At 36.2% G+C, this 21,810-nt stretch overlaps 1 protein-coding gene across 5 annotated transcripts in view; it reads right to left on the reverse strand.

Moving 5' to 3' along the window:
* dip2bb (disco-interacting protein 2 homolog Bb) overlaps positions 1–21,810 on the reverse strand; it is a 65,676-nt gene that overhangs the window by 38,781 nt on the left and 5,085 nt on the right. For all 5 annotated transcript variants that reach the window (XM_030134662.1, XM_030134659.1, XM_030134661.1 and 2 more), the window contains exon 2: positions 1,049–1,120. In XM_030134662.1, the coding sequence (XP_029990522.1) occupies positions 1,049–1,120 (72 nt within the window). The remainder of the gene's footprint in view (positions 1–1,048; positions 1,121–21,810) is intronic.

Here is a 21,810-nt window from a genome sequence, read left to right on the forward strand (position 1 = left end):
AGGTCTGCAGCGTCATCATATTTAAGTTGCATTATAATTTAGTAAAACATTAATTTTATATCTCTTGAAGAGGCGTTGTCATTATATCCGCATCTGTACTGTGTGAAGTCAACAGCTAAAATCAAATGACGAAAGCTATAATTCAATAACATTTCAACAATATTGTCCTTAACTCTGGAGGGTTAAGGAGATGGTGTCATTTCACACTTTCCAGGGGATTTTTAATGCCATGGAAGTAGAAACATCTGGTTGTAGATGTTTTTCCTTATTAATATTATGTTTAAACTTTAAAGTTACTCTTGAAACTTATAATTTTACAATTGCCTTGTATTTCATGTGATGTTTACCTCCGCCAAGGAGGTTATGTTTTTGCCAGGGTTTGTTTGTCTGTTTGTCTGTCCGTTAGTGTGCAACATAACTCAAAAAGTTATGGACAGATTTTGATGAAATTTTCAGGGTTTGTTGGAAATGGGATAAGGAAGAAATGATTAACTTTTGGGGGTGATCGGGGGTGGGGGGGGCCCACGGGGGGGCCCACTGATCAGCCTTGGTGGAGGTCTGCGCTCTCCGAGTGCTTCTAGTTGTATATATGTTTGCTTGGTTGCGAACGGGTTTGACCTTTTTAATGGGATAGGGATGCCGATGCCTATCTTGGCAAAGGAGATTTTTATCCCAATGAGTCTTTCTAGTTAAATACAGCTTAAATAAAATACAAAATTAAGTGTTACAGCCTGTTGTTGTTGGTGTAGGAAGTGAAAGAGAGGCAGTAAGACGCTCTGCAGTGAACATAAATGCTGTATCTTTGGATTTTTTTCCCTCCTCCTCTACATTCTCTTCACATTGTTCCACATTTCACCTTGAATATAATCTTTTCCAGAGGAGTCATCTCAGGCTCCACCTTAATGGAAACTCCATCCGTCAACACAATCTCTGCTATTTATTTAAAGAACCTGTTAAACCTCATGAAGTAAAAGGTCCTATGATGTAAAGTCACTTCACAGAAAATAAACAGTGAGGAAAGCTGTGGATACATGTGACGGGTCGTTACCTGGTGTATGGATGATGTAAGGAGCCAGCAGTTTGGTCCTTTTCTTCTCATAGCCCTTCTGTGTAATATCACCTGCAAAAGAAAATAGAGGAATGGGTGAGATACAGACTCGGCATAATAACTAATATGAAGAAAACCATATACTTTCACATTAAATAAGATGCATTTATATTTGTTGCCTTATACATTAGTTTAAATCAAGCAGACCTCAGTTTCTTATGTTGCTTGATTCACTTTATAAGCACTTTATTATTCTATTTGTTGTATTTAACATACATTTTATTTTATGGCTCTACCTTTGACACTTCTGAGTAAAATGTTGTTCTTTCTCTTCATTAACAGCCCAGACACTAGACATTTTGGTGGTGGTCTTTTCACATTGTGCTTTAAATGAAATATATTTGCTCACGTTCACCTAAAACTGACTCATGAAGTTCAATGAAGACAATCACTCATGCTCATCTGTCTGAATGAAATTCACTGACTTCTTCAAAACAGAGGAAACAGGCAAAAAAAGAAAAAAACAAACAAATGTTGTAGGTAAGAAGATAGAGCTACAGATGGATGCACACAGCACTGCAGTGATCTCCAGAGATAGCTGAAGGCGTCGAAGATGTGGGATGACTCCAGCTTTAAGTATGAAACAAACGGAAAAACAAAACAAGACTAAATTTGGAAACATACGGAAGCGTGGGCAAGAAATGGGATGATTCAGAGACTCACACAGAGAGAGCGAGAGAGAGAGAGAGAGAGAGAGAGGTAGGAAAGCCGAGGAAGAGAAAGGTGAGGGACTCTCCGAGACAAAACAAGGATGACAAAAACAGTTGATGAGGAGGGTATAGCAGAGGTGGGTGACGGCACATTTGGAGGACAGAGGAGGATTCCCAAGTTACAAATGGCTGGCAAGCAAAGTGTCTGTCCGATACCCCCTCGAGTCTCCCCCCTGCCAGCAGCCCATCTGCATCCTCCTCCACCCCACCAGACTGAAAACAGGCTGACTGAGCTCTGTGCTGGCCCTGAAGGGATGCACTGACTCTGCCAAACTCCTCTGTGGGCAAAGCTGTCAGATTTTCAGACATGTACTAAAAATCCATCTGGAGCATTTTCAGTCTCTTTTCTAGTGACTATGCTGAACTGATGATTCATTCGGTTTGTCTGCCAGTGGCTGCCACATTCCTCCACACACCTCGGCTTCGTGATGAAGATGGTGTAGGTTAGACAATCAGGTGGTTCATGTATAAGAAGGGCTCAACTCAAATTATGACATAACGGCCTTATTATCCAACTATATAAGCTACAGCGGTGGAAAAGTTTTGGGACACCCCATCCATTTGGGATAGTATATCGCATTAAGAGTCACTCTGAAACCATTGAACTCGGCCAAGTATTGTTCCATTCTCCAAACCCACGTGTTCCATTGAGGTCAAAACGGGATGTTTCAGCAAGATGCAGGGCACAATGTTGAAACTGCCAAGAATTTTGTTTGAAAAATTGTAATAAACCAAAAAAAATCATGTGTCTGTCTGATGCAGCCACACCTTTTGAAACACAAAAAATATTTTTCTGCAAATATTTCATGATAATATTTGAGATTGTGTAAAATTTTAGGGTGTCCAAAAACTTTTTCCCCTACCATATACCTGTGATTATTTCTTCTAACTGTGATAATCATCTGCATTCACTAGTATAAATACAGCCAGATTAAACTACAAAGATAAAAACATGAATCCCAGAGTTGGAAGGAGCCTTAAAAATGTATAAAAACTACATAATTATTATCAGCATCATATTTAGTAAACCTAATATGTTATTTGTATAATCTAATGACTACTGCAGAAACTAACACTTCCATCAAAGACTCTCTGTATTATTTCCTGGACAATTTAATTGTTTTGTTTATAGAAATAAGTTTCTAAAAAGGTTTTCAAGTACAAAGTGATAGAGTCATGTATCCTGTTTTCTATAATAAGCATTTTGCAAGAAAATGATTTATTTAACAATAATTCTAAGCAGCCTGACTGAAAAATAACAAATAACAAATATAGTGAAGAAATGACCATCATACTGAAATCTAAGAGAAACATGACATAAAAGGGAAATTCTCATATAAATTAAACTGTCCTTAAATATAGTACTTGGATGTTTCAGTTCTACATTACTTTGACTCTGACAGATGATTCTTCTTTATGAATATCAGTGATTCCCCTGCAGCTGAATTATGTTTTGGAGCTTGACGCTTTATTAATATTTAACTGGGTGATTAAATTGTATTGATACCAGTAGAAGTACCCAGTGCAACTGGGACTCAGGATGTAATTACTGTACCTCAAAGGTAATTACTGATATGAATAAACAGGAATAAAAAGAGGAATGTGTCTGAAAATAAAATTATTCCAACTGTATGTACATACACTGATTTTCTTTGCTTTCGTTAAAACAGTTTTATTCATTGTATTGCAGTGTTTTACTGAGCTCAGTATGTGAAGAGGTGAACCCCACACACTAACACACCACAGATGAGCTGACACATGTAAGAGCACTGAGGATATTGCCTGAGAACCCACTCCAACACTATATCTACTCAAGGACCGGGGCTCTTTTTTTCTGAGGAAAAATGGGAGAAAAGCAAACACTTCCATAAGTAATGCATGAACGGTACAGTTGGCCTCGCTCAGTCACATGATTTATTTTTAGCTCATGTGAACAGGCAGTTTTACTGCAGAAAGACAGAGCGAAGGGGGGATGGAGTCAGCGATGGGGGAAGGGATGGCGTGGCATTAAATGAATCTCAAAGTAATCACTCTTCCATTTGGATGATTTGAAATTCATCTGTTTTTTTTCATGCTTTCATCATCAGATCCAGGCTCTGGCAGTGGGAGATGAAGAGTTAAAATTGACTAAAGCAAAGAGTAAAAGAGCATCTTTTCAGTGATAAGCAGGTACAAGAGCTGAAGGATGTCAGAATGGAAAGAAAAATGTGGTCAAACTGACATGAAAAAAATGACACAAATCATAATTTTGTTTTTGACACGTGCAGTGTATCTTGAGATGTGTCTTATATGGGAAACTTAGGACACATGTATTATTTACATCAGGAGCAACCTGACTGACAACCTTTACAACCTAAGGAGCCATTTTTGAGACAAAAGAAGAAAAAAATATTGAACTCCATCTTTATTTTATCATGAGGGAGCTGCTCTGAGGTGTCCTATTTGTTTAGTTTGCTAATTAACATTGTATTTCTATTACATTAATGCAAAGTTTTGTGCATATATGAAATTGAACGACAAATTTTTTTGTGGGCCGCTATTTGCTAAACACAAAACTGGCATGCTTTTCAGCTTACATTGTAACATACTCTCTAGGAACAAATACAAACTGAGTTTGTCTTTGGCAAGAAGATGTAGAATATGACAGACATTTTGGATGATGAAAAGCAAAAAAAAAGACCTTTTTGTTCTGTACATAGGTTACACATTTTTACTGATGGAAAATAGCTTTAGGCTGACATGTTTAAAAAAATAATGGTTCATTCAGTTATTCATTTTGATATGTTCCTTATGTTTTTTGACAAAGCTACAGGGAGTCACGAAGCTGGAGATCCACATCTGGATCACGAGCTGTGGTTTATACAGACCCACCTAAAATGTCTTGTTGTTTGATGACAAATATCAATACTTAAAGAGTAAATATCATTAGTGTTAGCACATTCAGCACACACAGCTTTTATACATTACATTTATGAAGGCTATTGTGTTTACAGACAACCACATACGATAAAGATACTTTGATGTTGTAAAATGGGTTTGAGAGGTGAAATATAAGCCTCAAGAGTTTGAGCATAAAATCCAACTGCGCTAAGGTAAAAATCCAAATGACATGAAAAAGAAAAGGATTTGTAATAAAATTCTCTTTTGTTAAATGGAAAGTTGTTACAGAAATAGCACTGTTTAGGAACCAGTACTGAAGACGAAGTCAGAGTATGGAATTAAAACATGAGGCCTAATGAAAGGTGAATAGAAATAAAACTCCTCATGTAAACAACCAGAGGAAACTGCTGAGGAGGCAAAGCCCTGCTCAGATGAGGTGATGAGGGCCTCATTGGACAACCCCGTTTCTCACAGTGACCCAGTCATGTCTCCACTAATGGTGGAAGTCACAATCAAACCATTTCAGTGACATGTTACAGCGAGGCCTCCCAGCATCAGCAGCAGTAACAGCCTCAGATCTCAACCATCCGCCGTCCTGTTAGTCTGACGGTGAGAAAGACTCCTGCGTTCAGCTTCAAGCACATGTTTTCTTTTTCTACAACCTAAGGGAGAAACATCAAAGCTGTGCCTTCATCCATCGCTGTACACTCTCACACTCTCTAGCCTTGGATTATTTGAGCTGCAGTGAGACCGCTCTGCTCCTCTACCCCACAGGCACTCATTCTGAATAGTAATTAGCAACCGACCTCTATTTTCTCCCTCTGCTTTTCTTCTGCCTCATCACTCGGTTGCATTTTCAGGAAAACAGTTTAAACACATGTCAACACCTGTTTACAGAGGATGAGCCAAACGCATGTTAAATATTACTGGGAAAACAGGGATTTCCAGCTGCTCCCTCTCAAAAAAAGAGACAATATCATGAAGGGTTTTTTAGATAAGACCCTGGATTGAAGCTGAATCTAACAACACAACATTAAAATACAAGCAGCATCTCCTACATAACAGGGAAATTTAACCAGCATGAAATAACTAAACGCAAGACGACACATGCTTGATCTTGCATGTCCTTAATTAGCCTACTATCTGTAAAATATATTCACTTCAGTCTTATTATCAGGTTTGAGTAACAGTGCTTGAAAGTAAAATCATCAAAATTATTATGTGAAAATGCCAGTGTCAAAGTAACTTTATTGTCATATTTTCAAAAACAATACAATGACATTAAAGCTTGAGGCTAAATTAGGTGTTTGATCAACACTGCTTTGCGACAGTCAGAATTTCTTATTTCAAGAACCTTATCATTTTCATTAAGAACAGAGAACGACCACAGAAATCATGTATGTAACCCTCAAAAGTCCTGACCAGCCAAAAGCATCTAGTGATTTAAAATGTTTAATAATATTGGAAGCACTAATTCTATCAATGCATTTAAATAATTCAAGTAAAATGCCACTTTTCTAGCATCATCAGATGAGTCATACTTGACGACTGCAACATTGACTCATCAATAAAACCCATGTAGTTTATAGATATTTGTTTTGATGTTCTTTTAATGATTATGATATTGAAAATGTTACTTTTGCTTCAATTTTCTCTGCTTTGAACACAATGGCCTTCAAATTTCTTGTGAGCTTTTATGAACATCTACATAATTAGTAGGCCTGTGTATCAGGAAGAATCTGGCGATACGATATAAATCACAATACTAGGATCACGATACGATATATCACAATATGTCATGATACTGTTAAAAAGGCAATTTTTTTGTTGGTTTCTTTTTTTTAAATGATTATTTCTTTGAAGAATTGAATTACGCCAGAAATATGCACAAATACTAAACACATTTTTATTTGATCCCAACAGGATCTAATGCTATATCACAAAATGTTCCTGTGTTCAAACTGAAATTCTGTTTTACAGACATTACAGTTTAAGATCCTGTTCAAATGTTCATATTCTATTAGTTCAGAACTAACATCAAAACATTATTTTAGTTCAATCCCAACAAATGAATTAACATTGTTTAATAAAACAGTGTTGGATAATAATAAATAAAATATAAACAAAAAAGAAAACCCAAAAAACAAAAATGAACCTCCACAATATCTGCATTTGAATAAATGCCTAAAAATATCGATACAGTACTTTTTAATATCAATACAGTATTGTGAAATGAAATATCGTGATATATTGCAGAACCGATATTTTCTAACACCCCTAATAATTAGTAAATTAAGTAATGGAACATACATGATTTTCACTGAAAAATGCTAAACACAGAGAATAACATAGTAAATGGAAATAAAACACAGGAAAATTCATTTGCAAGTTTCCATATAAATAGTGGTAAATTGTTTAGGGTTAAAGACACTATTTTTGTCTCAAGTAAAATTTTACCAAGTTTAAAATGTTTTGTTAAAATTTAATTTATAAGAATCTTGGCAAATGAAATGCCTGTAAATGTTGTTATATTTAAGTAATTTTCCCCTCATTTTACTGTTTGTTTGGTTGGTTTTTTTCTTGCATTAGGGAGCTGAGTTTTTGCGGTGCGGATTTAAAACAGGTTTCTAAGTAGGTTAACATGGAGAAGCAGCTGATATTCAGTAAATCTACACTTATGTTTTGAGATCATTACAACAGGCTGAAATGAATGAACAGCAGAGTGGGGGATTGTCACTGTCTGGCACTTTGCCATCATTGCGTTTGTTGATATGACTTCAAGTGTGTTATTTTCACATGGGGTGGCTGTTTATTTGCCAAAGCAGCCTTCCTGAGGCCTAAAGAGCTGGCACATTTTTATCTGTAGAACAAACATCCTACTGAAACCTCCCTGTGGCCTCGTCCAACCAGCAGGCCAAGCCTCTCACTCAGCCAAATGATCACCCACTCGCTGTGTCCACTCACTCTCTCTCACACCAGCCTGACCACAGCTCCATGACACCAATGCTGACGCATGTTTTCTCTTTAATGTGGCTTCATATATTATAGTTGCTGTTTCATTTCTTTTAGAAATACCTGTTTATTGTATTTTATCTAATAATATTTTATCCTGGTGAAGTATTATTCTAAAAATAATCCGAAAAAAATATCAGATGCACTTTTTTCCAAATTATTACGAAACACACAAGTACATCATATCATATACTACATACAATCTCTATATAAGGACACCTTGACATTGTCAGTCGAAACTTCAGTATTCAGGTTTTATGAGGATTCTTCAGGCATGTGCGCAGTGCATCTAGGAAACAAATCCATTTTGTGTGTTTTACTGCAGGCTGCGACACACAACCCCTGTTTACAGTCAGATGGAGTAAAGACCAAGATCCTGTCTGATAGAGATGAGTGACTGTAAAGAACAGTCCACATTTATGGCTGGAAATTAGAAACACACCTTCTGTTAAACATCATGACAGAGGATATAAACAGGCTTTTGAGGATGAGCAAATATAAAAAAAAAAAGTCATTGTTTTCAAGGTGGTGAGTGAAAGAACAAAAGATGGAGGCTGAGTTCACACAGTGGAATGTCTACAACCAGAGGAAAACATATTTTTAATCAGCGTATGTACAGCTGTATGTTAACAGGAATATTAGAGGAATATTCATCTTTATTAGCCATGTAAACAACTTGTTAAGAATTTGATCTTTTCCAGAATAAGGGCAAAAACTGGAATATTTTGTGTATGAAAACTTCCTGTTTTGCATCTAAATCTACCTTTTCTGTAATAATCACTTCCATTGTTTCACTGGTCCAGATTTTATGTGTTGGTGTGTTCAAAAAAAATCCTGCTCTTCATAAATACTTTCTTTACAACTGCACATAATGTTCGACTGTTGGAATTCTGCAAATCTCCCAGTATTAGTCTGGTTCACTGTTTAACTATTTACTGTTGAAGTAAGAAGACTCACTACTGTGTCAGCTGGCAAGAGACATTTTTTTCTCTTTCACACAGACATATATGTTTTATGTCAGGAAGGATGATGTCATGTTCTCCAGGACTTAATCTTTCATCCTCTGACAGACTTTTCCTGCAGATCTGGCAGACGAATCCAACCAGCTCTGTTTTCTTTTTTTTTTTTTTTAAAGGAACATGAGAGAGTCCACCCCCATAACAGGCTGTATAGTAATGGTAAGATGAAAAGGGTTTGTTAATGACTACATATGTAAAAAAAAAAAAAAAAAAAAATACATGTTATCACCTGCAGATGGACACACATCTACAGCTACAAGCATCTGGAATGACAGGAGTGTGTCTTGCCTGTTAATACACGCTCCCTGATAGTAAACCGTCAAAAATCTAGGTGTCAGAGCCAATGTTTCAGAGAGCAGGTCGATACGAGACTCCGACTGTATTGCCAACAACGTGCAGGAAAATTTGTGGCAGACATTTACAGTGTTAGTGGTGCTTGACTGCGCACCACGTTTCAAATGTAAACTGACTCAGCTTGTTCCATTGCTTCATTGAAGATATACGATTGCAGTGGGTAAAATATTTCATCCACAATCTTGCTGCTTCTTCATGGCTGCAGTATGTCATCAAATAAAAACGTACTAAAGGTGTTGTGCAACATTTAACCCAAATGTAGTGTGACATGTGCTAGGAAACTTGGTATTTAAAATAGATTATCCAGGACTCAAGGATCTGACATGATAAATCTCAAAGTAGAGTAATTGATATTTATAACATCAGCTTTGTATTGTAGCCCTTTTAGTGGAAGCTCCTTTACATGCTAGAGGTGAATAAAGAGACATTTTACAGTCGACTGTATAGTAACTGGTGGCTACTATGAATCTATGAGTTATTAAGAAATTAAGATTATTATATTTATAGTATATTGTACATGCGGACATGCAACAAATGCCAAAACTGAGCCTCTGCATTTAGCCCATTACTAGCTGAACAGACAGGAACACACCACATACTGCAGACTAGGAGGAGTGGGCTGACATGTCAGGAGCAAAAGGAGGGGTGGGGGTGGGGTCCTTACTCAAGGGCATACAAGTCAGCAATTTATCTGCCAGGAATCAAACTGGCCACCACTGGTCACAAGCTGCCTCTCCAACTTTCTAAAATTGCATTGGAAATCAGAATATTTATTTATTAATCAGTCAACCTTTACTTGTACTTGAGAAAATTTACAAAATAAAACAATGTAAAACAGAGTTAGATTAAATCAAATAAACATTTAATAAAACTGAAATACAGTTACATAAAAAAACTATGAGTAGAAGAAAGGAGGTTTAAGATCAAATGTTTTAAAATGGTAAAATGTATGAGTATTCTAAGTTGAGGCCAAACATATGGAACATCAAGCAAGAGCAGGTTGTTTGAGTGGGTTTGATCAAATCCATCTGTGTAGTGAAGTAAATCTGAAAGATAGTGAGGCAGGTTTCCAGTGATCAACCAGTTCAATAATGAAAATATTAATATGCACGCTCACAACTAGGGATGTAACAATTACCAGTATAATGATAAACTGCGGTAAAATTCCCGATGGTTAGTATTACCGTTTAAATTCTAATTATCATGATAACCATGTTTGATCACCGCACTTCCAACACAAACTTGATATGGAAAATGGTCAAACAATGGCTATAAGGTTCCATCTTTAATACGCATTTGTATGTTTGATGTTTACATGTTAATATTTGAATGTTTCTGCCAACAGAAAGTACATTGTGCCTATTATTTTATTTGGGGGTTTTTTTGTTTCTTTTTCTTTTTCAAAATACCACTTGGTTAAATTATTTCAGGTTGTGTATCAGTACTTTTTGAACATTTCGTGCACATTTCAACAAAACAGTGATAATAATGATAACTGTGATCATTTTGGTCACAATAACCGTGATATGAAATTTTATTATCGTTACATCCCTACTCACAACCCAGTTTCCCTGATTCCGAAAAAGACAATTTTCCAAAATAAGCTCCTTACATAGAATTAATTCACATTCCTCTAATATCTGTGTTTACGTGCAGCTGTGCATACTGTGTTGAAAATGACGTTTGGTTTTTAGACACAGTGACAGACATCTCACTGTGTGAACTCAGCCCCCCTCCTCTGATCTTTCAAACATTTTTTGGGGAAAAATATCAGCTTTTCAATATTTAGTCATATCTGTAAATCTGTTGACATCCTCTGTCATAATATTTAACAGTAGGAGTGTTTCTCTGTGCGACCACAAACGTGGACTTCTCTTTGGCACATCCATCTCTGTCATAGAGGATCTATGTCTTTACTCCAGCTGATCATAAACAGGGCCCACGGGTCACAGCTTACACAAAAATAGACAAATTAAATACATTTTCCAAAAGCACTGTAAGCATGTCCAAGTAAACATAAAACCAAAATAACACCAGAATATACCAAATATCTTCATCATAAAATGCCCAATTCAGAAAAAGGCTTAATTCAGAATATCCAAGTAAAATGTTGTGTGGTGTTTGAGTGTTATCCTGTTTGTGGATGAGGTGTGAAATCTGGGCTTTGTACCAGTTTCTATCTGGATGCTGCTCATCACACTACCTTACTATACTTGAGTTGTACATAATATTTATGAATTTTCTCTATTTATTATCAACTCAGTATCAAGGTTATACTAGTCTTGGATTTTTCATTATAGTTTAGTTTTATTTAGTTTTGACTTTCTTTTCCTCTAATTCAGTTAGTTTTAATTAGTTTTTAGAGCAGGTTTGATAGTTTTTATTAGTTCTGATTTTTTTTCTAAATGCTTAGTTTCAGTTTAGTTCTAGTATCAGTTTTAGGTTTTTTTTATATCTTTTATCTTCTTAGCCGTCGTATTCAAATAAATCCCATACAGGACTCTGCTTTCTCCCAAATTTCATCTCCATGTTGTCAGGTAGAGTGGGGACAAGAAGACGACTCTAAACGAGAAGTGACGGATGGTGAAGTGATGTACGGTGTCACCAGCTAAAATTGCTAGAGCGAAATAAATCGATTTCATATCAGTCCGACATTGACAAAAATGAAAACGAAGGGAATTTTATCCATAATTTCTATATGTTTTAGTTAGTTTCATAAACACACAATACAGTTTCAGTTAGTTATCATTTTTTTCCTTTTAATTATAGTTTTTATTTATTTCAGTGAACAAAAATGTTTTTTCAATTCTAGTTTTCGTCATTTCGTTAGTTTTCGTTAACGATAATAACCTTGCTCAGTATGTAACCGTTGATCCTGGTCAAAGGTGACTGAAGTGTATAAATAGGAATAAAAGAAGGAATGTGTCTGAAAACAAAATTATTCCAACTTTATGGGCAACAGTTTATAACTAAAATGAATTGAATTAAACTGAATATGGAAAGCAAAAACAGATGCATATATTATAATAATAATAATAATGGTGTGGAATAATAGTGTGCATCTAAACGACTAAATGACGTCTAAATGAGTCAGTTTCTAATAGATAAAGATGTTAATGTACTTCAAGCCAAAACATCACTTTAACCTTCATAAATCCATTGTTTTGGTCAACATCTAGTGTGTGTACACATGAGAACTTGTGTTTCTGAGTGAATGAAGTGCTTTTTGAAGTACACAGTGTCTCACATACTGCAGGTCTCTGGTGTTTCTCTCTCTCTGGAATAACACGCTGGGTGTGGCCCACTCAGGTAATGGAGTGAATCATGTTTCATACACACACACACACACACACACACCTACACGCACACACACCACTAGTGACGAAACTCCATACATTTACACAAACACACACACCCTTGGGGGGGGGCATAGTAGTAATAACAAGGCTTACGAAGTAGAGGAGAGAAAAGGCGCAGCAAGTTAACTGAAAAAAGCTGTGACTCAGACATTCTACCTCCTCCTCTTCCTCCTTTTTCCTCTTTCTGCAGAGAAAAGGAAGAAGGCGTGTCTGACACACCTGATGTTTACACACTCCAACATGTAGAGGCTGAAATACTTGACAATAAAAACAGGGATTTACAAAAAAGTATGAGAAACAGTAAGGGCCTTGTACTGTCCACGTAGGCTGACGGGCATGAGAGTGATGTTTTAACTACGACACATGGATATCTCTGTGATATAAACTTACATGAACATAATACAACAGAGTAATGATAATTTTTCTGTTTCCATGTAAAGAACACCAAATGCCTTAGAGGGAAAACGGAGTTCAAAACACTTTTATTGTTACTGTCATTGTTGGGGATCTGGTGAACAGATGCTGCAGTCAAGTCAATTCAAGTCAAGTCATGTTTATTTATACTGTACAGCCAACTTTCCCATACAGTGTCTGAGTGTGTTTAACTGGCCCACAATAGCCACAACCTCTGACCCAGACTTACTTACTCGACTTATTCAAACACCCCAGAGCACACAAGGAAAAAATGGAGCAAAAGGAGAAAGAAAAGAATAGATTCTGACTGACTGCACCAGGAGCTGCTCATAAACAAAAGCCTTTTATAAAAAATGAAAAAGGGGAAAGGGACAAATGATATATAACACCAGAAAACCAACTGCAAACCATATGATATACTGTTGAGTCCAATAACAAAATCCAGTGGATTAGTTTATTATAGAATCCCTTTGAAATCAGAAAAGAGATGAAGGCCATACCACAAAATGTTGACTGTTTTTAATGCTGGTGAATGAAAAGTAGTGTTTGTGGAAGTCAAAGCAGACAGACTGTTGAGGAAGGTCAGTGACGTATCATTAGGTAGATGAAATACACTCATACGTTGGTCATAATGTTGGAATCAATGTTATAATAGTTTTGGATGTTTCATTATAGTTTACTTTAATTTAGTTTTGACTTTTTTTTTTCTAATTCCATTAGTTTTAATTAGTTTGCTAGTTTGTATTAGTTTTGTTTTTTTTCTAAATGCTTAGTTTTAGTATTAGCTTTAGTTTTTTCATATCTTTTATCTTCCTCACCATCGTATTCAAAGAAATCCCATACAGGACTCTGCTGCTTTCTCCCAACTTTAGTCTGCATGTTGTCAGGTAGAGTGGGGACGAGAAGTCGACTCTAAACGACAAGTGATGAGAAGTGATGGACCATGAAGTGCTGTATGATGCCACCAGCTAAAATTGCTCGAGCGAAATAAATCGATTTCATATCAATCCGACATTGACAAAAACAAAAACGAAGGGAATTTTATCCATAATTTTTAAACCTTCTAGTTAGTTTTTAAGGCACAATACAATTTCAGTTAGTTATAGTTTTTATTTATTTCAATTAACGAAAATGTTTCTTCAGTTCTAGTTTTCGTCATTTCATTAGTTTTCCTTAATGAGAATAACCTTGGTTGGAATAACATATTCTTATCTCTTCTCATGAAATGATTGTGACAGTGCGATTTATTCTTGACAGATAAAGTGTAACTGGGACTCAGTATATAATCATTACCCCGGGTCAAAGGTGATTTATGATGTGTATAAATAGGAATAAAAAGAGGAATTTATCTGAAAACAAAATTATTCCAAGTTTATGGGCCACAGTGTATTTCCTTTCCAACTTAATCTGTGAATTCCGTGAAGGTGCAAGAAGTCGAATTATTTATTCAGCTTCATAAAACTGGATTAAACGTAAATTTGTTCAAAAAGTCTCTATAAATCAATATTGTACAAATTTTTTTTGTACCAAATTTAAAACAAATTGGAACATACTCTGCATAGACACAGAGCACCCATTTAAGGGGAGCTTTGTTTCTTTCTTGGACTTGCACATCATGTTCACCAAAAAAAGTGGAAAGGTCACATTTACATTTTGTTCCGTAGCTTAATTCAGTTCTACAGCGACTCAGTGTCCAAGTCTAAAGGTTGGGTCCTTGTCGCATTAATGTAGAATGGTTGTTTCTCTCCTTCACCACACTTGGATCAGCGTCTGCACAGTGTTCGTGTCTCCTCTGTATTGGATTTAACGGCTTAGCCCAGCATTCGATTGTGTTACTGTACGTGTGTCTCCAACATATGGCCGTTTTAATCTTCACTTACGGAAAATTGACAGTAAAAGTGTGCATGAGCGCGGATGCTGTGGGGACTGTAGGGGGGCAGGGCCGGGGACGACACATGGGCCGTGTCTATGGCAACGCAGCCCATGTGGTGCTGCTGCTGCATGAGGGAGCATGAGATGTAAAAACCACGGTGATGATGCAATGCAGCACCGGGAAATGCACCAGTGAGATAAAAAAACATTCAGAGCAGAAAGCTGCTCGAATCTGGATTTGATGATTAATCAATCGCCAGAGGATTTACTAAGAATTATTCAAATGGATAATCATTTAAGCCATTTAATAACAAGTTATGAGGCCGGGCAATCATCTGATTTCACTCAACAAAAGCTTTTTCCATCTTGTAAATTTTGGAAACACAAGGAAGTAACTTTGAAGTTCATTACATGGATTTAAGCAATGTAAACTATACTTAGATGCAGCCTCAGCAAGCTTGGTCAGTTTGACATAAAAGGGAAAGGAGCATGTACGTAGCATAACTCATACATTCACATTACTGCACCTTAGTCACTGTCTCACCTGTATGTATATAGTGTATATTTACTTCCATTTCCTGTACATTTGTACATATACAAATCTTGTATCTTTTTCTGCTTTATTTTTGTATTCTATTTATTACCTCCGCCAAGGAGGCTATGTTTTTGTCGGCGTTGGTTTGTCTGTTTGTTTGTTTGTGTGCAAGATAACTCAAAAAGTTATGGATGGATTTGGATGAAAATTTCAGGAAATGTTGACACTGGCACAAGGAACAAACGATTAAATTTTGGTGGTGATCGGGGGTGGGGGACCACTGATCTGCCTTGGCGGAGGTCTGCGCTCTACGAGTGCTTTTCTAGAAAAGATAGCACAGACCTCCGCCGAGGCAGATCAGTGCCCCCCCACCCCTACCCCCAATCACCAACAAAATTTAATCATTTGTTCCTCGTGCCAGTATCAACATTTCCTGAAATTTTCATCCAAATCCAGGGCACTGATCTGCCTTGGCAGAGGTCTGCGCTCTCCGAGTGCTTCTAGTATTATTTATTGCTTTTATCTCTTCACTCTTACTTTTCTTTTTTCTTTTTTTTTTTGCTAGTGTTTTTGCAAGAGTGTTTTTGTATGCAACTGAGCTATTGTGACCAAGTAATTCCCCTTGTGGATCAGTAAAGTTTGTCTAAGTCTACGTAGGCTGGAAAGAGACTTGGACACAGTGGCATTGGACTGGCTGGTGTGGAGAGTTTATGCCACGTGCTGCAGGGAGTCTGACTGCAGCTTCTTCCACTTCGTACTTTTTAATAATTCAGTGAGCAGCACAGTGACCTGACCACTACTTACTCCTCTCTCTGCATCAATGCCACCTTCAACACTGTTTTTGGAGGCAAGTGTCTATAAGTAACAAACAATAAACACACAGATCAGAGGAAGTTCGAGTCTAATTATTTGTCAGTTTACTGAAGCACAACTGTGAAGCCAGAGGAGGTTGAAAGCCCACCTGCAGTTCACAGTACACTTGAAAGTGAGATGGTTCAGCTCCCCAGCTGACAGTGTGTGTCTGTGTGGACTCGTGCACTCAGTCTCCCCTAAATTATTCAGTCTTTTTTTTTTTTGTACGTAAAGCTTCAATGTATTCAGTGTGTGTTTGTTTGTGTAGATCTGTGTGCATGGTGGAAACAGGCACAAGGTGTTATATAATCCTCATGATTCATTTCCAAAAAGATTAAAAAAAAGGGGGGGGGGCAGGCTGTTGTGTTTTTGTGTGTCATAGGTTGTCGCAATGGTCTCACTTTTTGTGGTTTAAAACGAAGACTGCGGCCTGGAGCTCTGGCTGGAGATCAGAGGACAGCTCCTCTGTAACAGTTAATAAGCTTTTAAATAGATAGGCTAAATCAGCTTCCTTCCTCTCCCCATCAATGCCGCATGCACACACAAATAAATGCACACGTAAGCACGGCGACACATATGCCCACACACAGTCAGTGTTTTCCATCCTCCAAACATCAGTCTCTGAGGATGAGATTTCAGTAAACCATCAAAAGAAAAAACAACAAATAATTTACTGGAGAAAGAAAGCATTATGTGTGCTTCCAGACACTACTATATCTTAAGGTCTACCAAAAAATGCATTTAAAAACACATCAGTGAGTCACAGTGTTGTGGTCTTCACTGCAGTTTCTTAAATCACTCTTATTCACACATACAGTTTTGGAAATAACTATTACCCTAGATCAGGTGCGACTTTCTGTGGAATTTCAACAAAACAGTTCATCAAAATGACCTTTGAGTTTCTGTTCTTGGAATGTTCATTGTTTCTAGATTGTTTTTTAGATATTCTTTTAGATGGGTTTAGTTAGAAGTCATTTTACTTCTTTAGTAAATTTCTAAAGTAAACATTTTATCTTTCTTTTGCCAGATTTCTGACATGTTTACACACAAGAAACCCCGATCCTTTGCAAATGACATTTATGTCAGACGTTGACTTTTCTGTACCTTTTCCAATAGTAATTACTGATTATTTTTTTAATTATTCAAATGGTCTGCAACAGTGGTTCCCATACTATTTTAGGTCAAGTTTTTTTGATGTCTACACGGGATCCAGATTCACAAAAATACATCATGAATCACTAATATGAATCAGTTGCATGTTTTCATCCCATCTCTTACTAGGGGTGTTAGAAAATATCGGTTCTGCAATACATCGCGATATTTCATTTCACACTACTGTATCAATATTTAAAAGTACTGTATCGATATTTTTAGGTATTTATTCAAATGCAGATATGGCAGAGGTTCATTTTTGTTTTTTGGTTTTCTTTATTGTTTTTTCTTATTTATTATAATTTAACACTGTTTTATTAAATAATGGTTATTTAAAGCATCCTAAAAGCACTTTTTACTGTCTGAGAAACAAATGTTAGTTCCTTTTATGGGATTGCACAAAAATAATGTTATGATGTTAGTTCTGAACTAATAGAATATGAACATTTGTGTAGGATCTTAACCTGTAATGTCTCTAAAGCATAATTTAAGTTTGAATACAGGAAGATTTTGTGATATAGCATTAGATCCTGTTTTGATCGAATAAAAATGTGTTTAGTATTTGTGCACATTTGTGGTGTAATTCAGTTCTTCCAGGAAAAAATCTTAAAAAGATATAAAATATCTTAAAAATATATATGAATAAATGAATGTAAAATGAAAAAAATGATAATAAAAATAATTTAAAAATTTTTTTAAAAATCTTTAAAAAATCTTAAAAAAAAAAAAAAAAAAAAAGCCTTTTTAACAGTATCGTGATATATCGTGATATATTGTATTGTGATTCTAGTATTATGATTTGTATTGTATCGGCAGATTCTTGCCAATACACAGCCCTATCTTTTACGTTGTTTTTTTCACGTTTTGTTACATAATTCTAATTTGTTTTGCATGGTTTTTCTCCTCTTGGATCTTCAACGGTTGTCCCACTCTTTGTCAAGCAGAACATAAAATTAGCAGAAGGCTTTATTGAGAGGATGAAAACAGTCATTTTTTAAAAACTGCAATATGTTTTGTTTTAGGGAATTAGTATTTAGATTTAGATTTAGGAAAGATGGACTTGGGACTGAACACTAAAAGTGAATTGTAATACCCTGAAATCCATCATGCATAGAGGTGTTTTTATGGGGGAAATGATAATGTCGGCTTTATTCTATAAAGATGGGTCTTGTTTACTTTGATGAGGAGGAAACACAGAATAAACAGCAGGAGAAACAGGAAACGTGACAGATAAAGGGAGCAGGCTGAGGTGGTGTCAGGGAGGAGAGAGTGCGATCCCCAGCAGCAGCACTGGCCCAGTCTGACTCACGGGCCAAATGAGCCAGGCGTGTTGCCCCCTGATGCTCTGTGACCTAGATTGAGAGACGCAGGCAGGACCGTAATCTCTCATTTCTCTGCTCGCTCTCGTTCAGTATGGAACAGACTACCGCGATAAAAACCTGCCTCTCGTCCACGGCGTCACAGACAGACAGCTGGATGGACACGAGTCACGAGAAACTCCACACATCTACTTATCGGAGACAGCAATGGGACTGAAGGATGCAGAAAATCACCACATGTCGCTGTGAAATCTGGACGGGCTGGCAGCTTAAGCAGACATGTGATCACGTGTAGTCATTTGGTATCTGTTTCATTCACTGCAGGAAGGCTAAGAGGAATGATTTTCTGTTTTATGTATAAACTGAATCTCTTTGTAGCGGAACAAGAACTGTAAAGACCTTTAGATAACCATAACATGAATTTTTCCCTACAATTTTACTATAATTATAGTTACTTGACAAGTACATATGATCCAATGACAGATTTAAGACTGTGTGCTGGAAAAAATCTGCCCATTGAGGCTTTAATTTCAGTATACAGTAATATTTTCATTGATGTAATGGTCATGCAAATATTTTTAATTAACAATTTGTATTTTTCATGCAAGTGGTGTTGTATAACCTTAGCAGATAACAGTTTATTTATGCGCACATGGTACACTTCAAGAAGAATAGCCACTGATTGGCATTGAAAACCAGCAATCATAAACAAAAAGTGCATTTCTGTTCATGTTTTCAGCTTTGTAATCACAATTTTCAGCAGAAGCACCACAAGATCTTATTATTTGAGGAGCAACAGTAGAAAATGATGAGAAATAGTGATGAAATATGACATTAGTGGTATCTAGTAGTTTCATCCAGCTGTTTTATGCAAGTGAATAAAGACAATCATCCTTAAAAGTAACTGTGTTTAGCTCAGGTATTTACGATAAGACGATTATGTAATAAATATGACAGGCTTAACGGTACACAAGGTAATATAGTACAATTTTTTAAAGAAAGACCGTTGATATATTTAAAAAAGCAAAAAACATCATATGGATAAAACCCAGAGTAGTTAACTACTGGTTATTTAGCAGAAATACACTATATGGACAAAAGTAATGGGACACATTGAATTCAAGAGTTTCATTGCTAACACAGGGCTAGAGGCTGGACAAATGTCATAATATAATTTCATACTGTTATAATTATGTATCTAATGAATAATTGTATTTCATCTTTAGGGTTCATTTTGTTTACATTATCATCTATGCTCCCAAAGTTTTTTATCCTTACCTCTAGATTTCTGAATTATATATGTCATGCTCCGACAATCAATAACCATTACCAACTACAAGTTATCATCTTGGTTCCTTCATCTTCACCCATTAATCTTAGAAACACTGATGTAACATTTATCATTACACATTACGTGACATGTTTTTATCAGGAAATATTTCAAATCAACAGGAATGGGAAGTCCAATAAGTTGTAGGTGTGATGTATCCCAGTAATTTAGTTTTCTTACAGCTGCCAATTATCCTTATTATTATTATTATTATTATTATTATTATTATTATTATTATTATTATTATTATTATTATTATTATTATCATTATTATTATTTATTATTATTATTATTATTATTATTATTACTGTTATCACCTCATTAGAACTTTTATCCTGTGATTATTAAACTATACATACATACATACATACATATATCTAATATACATACATACAACAGATTTAGCTATTTAATATTATTATTATTATTATTATTATTATTATTATTATTATTATTATTATTATTATTACTGTTATCACCTCATTAGAACTTTTATCCTGTGATTATTAAACTATACATACATACATACATACATACATACATACATACATACATCTAATATACATACATACAACAGATTTAGCTATTTATTATTATTATTATTATTATTATTATTGCTAATATTCCTTTATTTTTACCACCTTGTTACTTATTGTTTCTACTAGTACTTTACAATGTGCAATTGCCTGTTTTTGTTTTGTTTGTTTTTTTAATACTGTTTTCTTTTTTAGTTATTGTTTTGCTATTTTCTTGTAGTTTTTCTTGTGTGTGTATATCTGGTGTTGTGCTGCTATTGGAACCTCAATTTCCTGAGGGCTCTACCCAAAGGATCAATAAAGTTCTATCTAATCTAATCTAATCTAATCTAATCTAATCTAATCTATGTCGTGGACTTCTACAGTGTTATCCCCACCCACACATGGACATAAACTTTACATAAACTAGTCTGAAATGGGCCAAATACAAACCGAGAGGACATATACTGTGACTAAACAATAACTTTACTGAATAAAATATTGAGTCCAGTCATAAAAATACAGATGTTTGACACCCAGCTGCTGCCATGAGCGGATCTGCCAATGCTCCATACACTGCTTTCCCACTAGCCAGTGCATCTGGACACAGCAATTCATCGTTGGTCATTATCATATTCCCACTCTGCCAGTCTGTGTGTCAGTTTCACACACTTTGATACAAACACAGGAGCTGCAGGGTGATGCCCACACACTCCAGAGCTGAGCATCTTAAAGAGTTGTGGTTCAATGCTCTAAATTCCTGCCTGGCTAAATCACCAACCCTTTGATGCCTTCAATGGCTTTCTTTGTGTCCTTACAGTCACAGAGGTTAAAGTGGGCGTGGTGCTCTGTTTCGCTGTCACACTAACACACAAATACAGACAAACACACACTAACACACACACTGTAGGGTTCAACTAATGCAGTGGAAAAAAAAGTGCTGATGCATATTTTTCTCTGTTTGTTGCTAGGGGAGCACAATCTATGGGGACAACAATGGGGTGATTGTTGCCATGTAAAAGATATCCATGAGAAAGTTTCAGACTTGTAGGGTGGCCAGCTGCCGCCTGCCTCGTACCATCGGTCCTGTGGAGGTCCTGACGTGCTACCGAGCAGACGGCGAACGCACTTCATCACACTGGAAAATGTGGACACGGGAGGTGGGCATCTGGACAGCACGCAGCGTTTTTGATTATTAAAGGAGTACGGTGTGATCTAAGGTTACCATCGCTGACAGAACCAGTGTCCTCTGAGGATGAGGCTGTCTGTCTGTCTGTCCCCCTGCTGAGGGACACACCGGGGTGGGGTGTCTACTTTCCACTCTGTTAAACTTGGGCAGGTTTCATTTACTTTTAGTGAACAAAATTATACAGAAAATT

Source organism: Sphaeramia orbicularis, chromosome 5 (assembly GCF_902148855.1).
Source record: "Sphaeramia orbicularis chromosome 5, fSphaOr1.1, whole genome shotgun sequence".
In the NCBI taxonomy this organism is placed as follows: domain Eukaryota; kingdom Metazoa; phylum Chordata; class Actinopteri; order Kurtiformes; family Apogonidae; genus Sphaeramia; species Sphaeramia orbicularis.